General features: G+C 43.3%; 1 protein-coding gene across 2 annotated transcripts; it reads left to right on the forward strand.

The window, feature by feature from the left end:
* The first annotated feature begins 418 nt into the window (after positions 1–418).
* On the forward strand, positions 419–4,881 carry Rsrp1 (arginine and serine rich protein 1). Of its 2 annotated transcripts, XM_076861016.2 has the most exons (5): positions 422–597; positions 762–1,347; positions 2,331–2,482; positions 3,695–3,778; positions 4,426–4,881. In XM_076861016.2, the coding sequence occupies exons 2-5, from the start codon at positions 819–821 to the stop codon at positions 4,540–4,542; spliced, it is 882 nt and encodes a 293-aa protein (XP_076717131.2). In that variant the 5' UTR covers positions 422–597; positions 762–818; the 3' UTR covers positions 4,543–4,881. The 2 variants fall into 2 exon arrangements, 1 of the variants encoding a protein (XP_076717131.2); XR_013091847.1 differs by lacking the exon at positions 4,426–4,881 and having other exon boundaries at positions 419–597; positions 2,331–2,898; positions 3,126–3,778.
* Positions 4,882–5,810: the final 929 nt, after the last annotated feature.

Raw genomic sequence — 5,810 nt, forward strand, 5'->3', positions numbered from 1 at the left:
GTTCCCGTCTCCAAAATTCCTTTCGCCGTGTTCAGATGGCATATTCACGGGTTCCCGGAAATTACAGCGGGGTATCTTTAGGGGCCATTAGTTGGCACGTCACAGGTAACGGGCACGTTTTTAGATGGGCGGATTCCCTACACTGCGACCGAGTCCCGCCAGCCGCCGCACCACTCCCCCTCCCCCTCCCGGCTTCTGGCTCCCCGCTCCCGGCTCCCGGCTCCCGGCTCCGAGTTCTCTCATAGTGAAAAAAACAAAGCCGCATCAGGATGCCCGGATGTAGGCGCCCGCGCATGCGCATCCAGGTGGCAAGAGCCCGAGGCGGTGGGCGGAGCGAGGCGGCCGAGTGTCGGTTGGGCCGCAGGAGAGCCACGCCCATCGCGCAACGTTTTTGCGCATGCTCTGGGCGCCAGCTTCTAGTACTTTCGCTGCGTCTGCGAACTTCTCGGATCAGTTGGCGTCCGGACGTCGGAGGCGAAGGTTGCAGTCTTAGGAATTTCAAAAGACTTACGAAAACCACCCTCAGCGTCCTGAGCTTGGAGAGGGAGGCGTCCGTTGGGCCTTTCTCTCCGTCCTGCTAGGTGTTGACGGCCAGCGGTGAGTTTCCTGCCGACAGGGCGGAGGCTGCGCTTCTGGGCGCGGGTGCGCGGGGACCAGACGGGTCTGGCGGCCGGGCGGGGGCGGGAAGGCCGGGTACCTTTGGGGCAGTGTGTTCGCCGCCGAGGACCTGACCTTTGGTTTTTCCGCCCGCTGTGTCGCAGAGGCCGTGAGCTTGCGGAGGCGCGCGCTGCACTGAAGGAACCCTGGCCGCAGGCGCCATGTCCAACTACGTGAACGACATGTGGCCCGGCTCGCCGCAGAAGGACTCCCCCGCGACCTCGCGGTCGGGCCGCTCCAGCCGCCTGTCGTCGCCGTCGCGGAGCCGCTCCTCGTCCGGGAGCTCCCGGTCCGACACGCGCCGCTCCAGCCCCGCGTCCTCCAGGAGCCGCAGCCGGCCCCGCAGGCGCAGCAGGTCGCGCTCTCGCTCCCGGAGGCGCCACCAGCGCAAGTACCGGCGCTACTCCCGGTCCTACTCGCGGAGCCGCTCGCGCTCCCGCGGCCGCCGGTACCGGGAGAGGCGCTACGGGCCGCCGCGGAGGTCTCACCGCTCGCCTTCGCCCTACCGGTCGCGGAGCAGGTCGCGTTCCCGGGGAAGGTCGTATTACAGAAGGTCGTACTACTCCTTCACGCGGGGGCGGCGCTACTATGGCTTCGGCCGCACCGTTTACCCCGAGGAGCACAGCAGGTGGCGGGAGAGATCCCGGACCCGGTCGCGCAGCAGGACCCCGTTTCGTTTAACTGAAAAAGGTGGGGCATTTGGGTTCAGAGCGCAGCGAACTTCCTCTTTTTTGCATGGGTGGAGACTGAGTAGGCGAGGCAGCCAAAAAGTGTTTTTGTGTGGTGGTGGTGTTGGAGATTGGCCCCAGGGCCATGGGCAAGCACTCTATCAACTGAGCAATGTCCCCAGCCCCTAGGGAGCCAACGATGTGTCGTTTAAATTCTTTGTTAGAGGGAAAACTGTAGCTGGTTAGTAGTTGAAGTTATACTATAATGGTATCTAGCATTTAAATTGACTAAATTTTTTTCTTTGAACTGTGACGTTAATGGTTCAAAGCGAGGAAACCCTTTGCCTTGTGGTTGGTTGATCTTAGTATAGTTCTTTTTCTTTTGGTACTAGGAATTGAGTTCAGGGGCACTGGACCCCTGAGCCACACCCCCAGCCCTATTTTGGGTCCCACTGAGTTGTTTAGCGCCTTGCTGTTGCTGAGGCTGGCTTTGACCTCGGGATCCTACCTCAGCCTCCCCAGCCACTGGAATTTCTTCAATGTTACAAGTGTGGGCCTGGCGTCTATACGGTTTTTTAAATGTTAACTACTTAGTTGTTGACCTTAAGGTTCCAAATTAGCTGTTGGGAATAAAAATGTAGCTGTTAATGGTTAATTGTATTGATGAACAAAATAGTATTGAGCGTGTCCTAATGAGTGACTTGGTATCCTAGATAGAACTACAAAATTAGGTAGAAATACTTAAGTTGGAACTGTTGTGACATTGTAACATCAATTATTGGTAAATAGTAAAAGACTGCTAATGTTCAGAAATAAAATACAAATTATGGCTTTTGATCTGGAAAAATGAATTGTTGGGTAATTCAGGAATGCTTTTGATACCAAATGAGGTAAAGAATTTTGCTTCTCAAGGAAAACAAGCTTGTTTTGTGGGTCTTAGTTTTTTGGGGGAGACTGCTACAGGATTAACAAATGTCTTGTTATTTATTTATTTATTTAAAATAGATCGAATGGAGCTGTTAGAAATAGCAAAAGCCAATGCAGCAAAAGCTTTAGGAACAACCAACTTTGACCTGCCAGCTAGTCTGAGAACTGTTCTCTCAGCTAAAGAAACAAGCCATGGAGCAGATGTACCAAGTAACGGTGTAAAGTCTGAGGTAAGTATTCTAAGTACCAGAAGATCTTTCTTCCTAAAGCTACTTACTGCCAGAAAGATCTGAAAAGCCATTTTATTTATTTATTCTGGGCTACACTTCTTGGGAAGTCTAGCTATGTAAAATTTGCCAATTACAAAATAGATCCATGATGCTAGACAGTATCAACACTCATGAAATTGGGAGATAATGAATTTTATTCTGAATATATTGTTACTGGTACTTCGGAGATTTCTGTATCAAGTTTTCCCTACTCAGTCTTTATAGACGAGTGTCTTTATTTTTCTCCTGTAGCTTTCATTTGCAGGATTATGTTCCCGCATATCTGTGCTCAACATACAGTATAGTTTATCTGCTTTATTTCTGTCTTATAGAAATCATGAATGTGGTCTCCAGACAATGATGAAGAAAATCTGTTGGTAATTGATACATGGGCTAAAACATCAGAGGTTTAACTAAAGTTTATGTTCACACACTAAAAGCTTAGTTTTGTGCTGGTAGTTCCATGTGCATGCTAGAATTTGGGACAGGTTCCATTTGCATAAGGTATTAAAGACAGTTTTTAAGTTAAGCAAAGGTACACTTTATAATGGTGGGGCATCTGTGATATAGATGTCCCGTTCATAATATATGCAATATATTCCAGATGTTTTGAGAGATTGCAGAAGAGGAGTCCTGCTTCACTTGCAGATAAGTTTATTATAATTCTCCAGAAATATGCAGGAAGTGTGTTGGCAAATTACACTGTACTTCTAAGTTAAATGTGAAAATCTAAAGTTTAAAATTGATAAATGATATAAGGTAGAAATTGATAAAATAAATCTATCATTGGGATCCAGGTGTGGTTTTGTTCAGTGTTAGTAGACAAGGTCTTAGTTGAGTAATGTATTGATTAGGTACCCAACTGGCAAATGTCTTATTAGTTCCTTGAAACTAGTTGTTTCTGGTACGTCTTTACATTTAAAAGTTACTTGGATTTGTGGCAGGGAAAGAAAATATTGTTGGCAAAATGTGCCTTTTAATCTACTGCTGAATATTCGAGTTTGCTAAGTGCAAAGTTTTATCTTGTTTAGGCTGTTAACTATATGGTGTTAGATTCAACTTGATTTGTGTGTCTACAACAAAATTTGTAATATATACAACTAGGCTTTTTATACAGTTATTTAAAAAACCAAGGATGGGTTTTTTTGAAATGTCTTTCTCTTACCTGTCTAGCTGTCGGAAAGGTTAACAGAAGATGGAACTAAAAATCCCAGTGAAAAATCTTCCCAGCCGAAAAACATAGCTTTTAGCTCTAATGTAAGTATATTAATGCATTAGCTATCCAAAAATTCGGTTTAAGATATTATTTGAAATATGTAGACATTTATCTTTTCTTTTAATCTTTGACTTAAGCCCTGCTAAGCTTAAGCCTCTTTGTGAACAGAATCTATACCACTTTACAAGTGAGCATTATATGGGTACCTACCAATATCTTAACATGTACTTGGTTTCAGTATTTTTCTTTTTGAATATTTCTCTTAATTTTTGAAATAATTTTATTTTTTAAAATATTAAGTTGATGAACCTTTATTAACTTATATGTGATGCTGAGAATCTAACCCAGTGCCTCACATGCTGGGCAAGCACTCTACCACTGAGCCACAACCCCAGCCTGATTTTATTTTTTTAAAGGCTTTAAAATTTAAAAGCAAATCTCAAAAAAACTGATGCTTGTGTAGTCCTGTCTCCCCAACCCCCATAGTTTCTTGGCTTTACAGTTTATAAAGATATGTATTTGGTTAATACTGTCTAATAGAATTATTTAATGTGAAAAATGTGGAAGCTGGACTGGGGATATATAGATCAGTTGGTACTTACCTTGCATGCATAAAGCTCTGGATTTGATCCCCAGCACCACACCCACAAAATGTCGGTAGAAACTGACTTAATTTATTGTCTTACAGAATTCTATAGCAAAGCCAGTACAGAAGATAGCTAAAACTGCTGCTGAAGAGACCTCTTCAGGATCACCAAAAATAGATAAGAAAAAAAGTCCGTATGGACTATGGGTACCTGTCTAAAAGAAGAAAACTAATGACTAAGGTTGCCTAAGTTGCACTTTATTCCAAGTTTGTTTTTAGCATTACTCCACCCTTTGAGTAAATTAATAGTGGTATTTGTTAATTAAAAATCAATATGAAAGATACATATACTTCCTAGTTAAAAACATTAACGTTTTGTGTTTCTCTTTAAGATATGAAAGCACAAATGGACCAGAGTTTACATACAGGTGGGAGTCTTTGTAAATACCTGTAAATATTGTATAATATCAGTTGGTTATACAGAAATTTGTAAGACAAACACAGTGATTGAACTGTGTTTGTGTTTTTGTATATTTGTTAATAAATTACTTATTTTTATTGTCTTGTCTTTATTATGTATTAATTCCTTAACAAGTCTTAAATGGAAAGGGGGGGTATCTTTAAAATCAGTCTTGCTCATCAAGTCCATAAATTGACAACATATTGGGTTCATATAGGCCTCTTGTTGAGTTTGAGGAAAAGTAGAAGGAACCTCAAGTCTCCCTCAAAGCCTCTGAATTTTAACAGTATTCCCAATTCATGTGAATACATTCATTAAGGTTTGAGAAGTTGATATAAATTTTATGAAATGTGTAGATACTATTGAGTTTCAGGGCAGGAAACTAAGCCAGGAAGTGGTGAAATGGAGTGCCTCACTAAGGTGTGAAATCTGTTGGAAGCACAGTTGGCATTATTTGTGCATTTAAGAGGCCAAGTCATTTTGGAATTCCCCCCACCTTTTTGGTGCTATAGATTGAACCCAAGGGCACATTACTGAGTGACATGCCTTCCCCCCCAATCTGTCCCCCAATTTTGAGAAGGTCCAAGTTGTGGGAGTCTGCCTCAGCCTCCATAGTTAATGGGATTGTAGTCATGTGCTGTTCTGGACAAGCTGATTTTATGTGACCTTTGCAATAGTGACATAACATTTAAATTGAGTTTAAGATGCCAGGTTCAAACTGCTTAAGTAAGGGAAGCATGTTGTGCTGGAACCTAGGCAAAAAGTAGAAATCCTTTTTAGAATTGGGTGTCATTGAAAAAAATTATAAACATTTGTTCCCTTGGACCATACTGTGTCTTGGGGTGTTTTCCCTTAAATTTTTAGCATAGGAACAGGCATAACGAGAGAAGACAACACCAAGAGTGACAGTAGATGGTGTAGGCTGTGCAAAAAAGATGTGTTCAAAAAGGGAATACTTTGACGTGGATTTCTCATGCCAGGAAATTTTTCTAATTTTTGGGTTTAAATGCAACTCTGATGCTACATG

This window comes from Callospermophilus lateralis, chromosome 7, assembly GCF_048772815.1.
Source record: "Callospermophilus lateralis isolate mCalLat2 chromosome 7, mCalLat2.hap1, whole genome shotgun sequence".
Taxonomy (NCBI): Eukaryota; Metazoa; Chordata; class Mammalia; order Rodentia; family Sciuridae; genus Callospermophilus; species Callospermophilus lateralis.

What these genes read in the sequence shown, in the direction of transcription:
- Rsrp1 (XM_076861016.2), top strand. Translation starts at nt 819, where the DNA reads ATGTCCAACTACGTGAACGACATGTGGCCCGGCTCGCCGCAGAAGGAC. An exon ending in GTTTCGTTTAACTGAAAAAG is followed by an intron (nt 1,348 to 2,330) that starts GTGGGGCATTTG and finishes TATTTAAAATAG; the next exon opens with ATCGAATGGAGCTGTTAGAA. An exon ending in GTAACGGTGTAAAGTCTGAG is followed by an intron (nt 2,483 to 3,694) that starts GTAAGTATTCTA and finishes TTACCTGTCTAG; the next exon opens with CTGTCGGAAAGGTTAACAGA.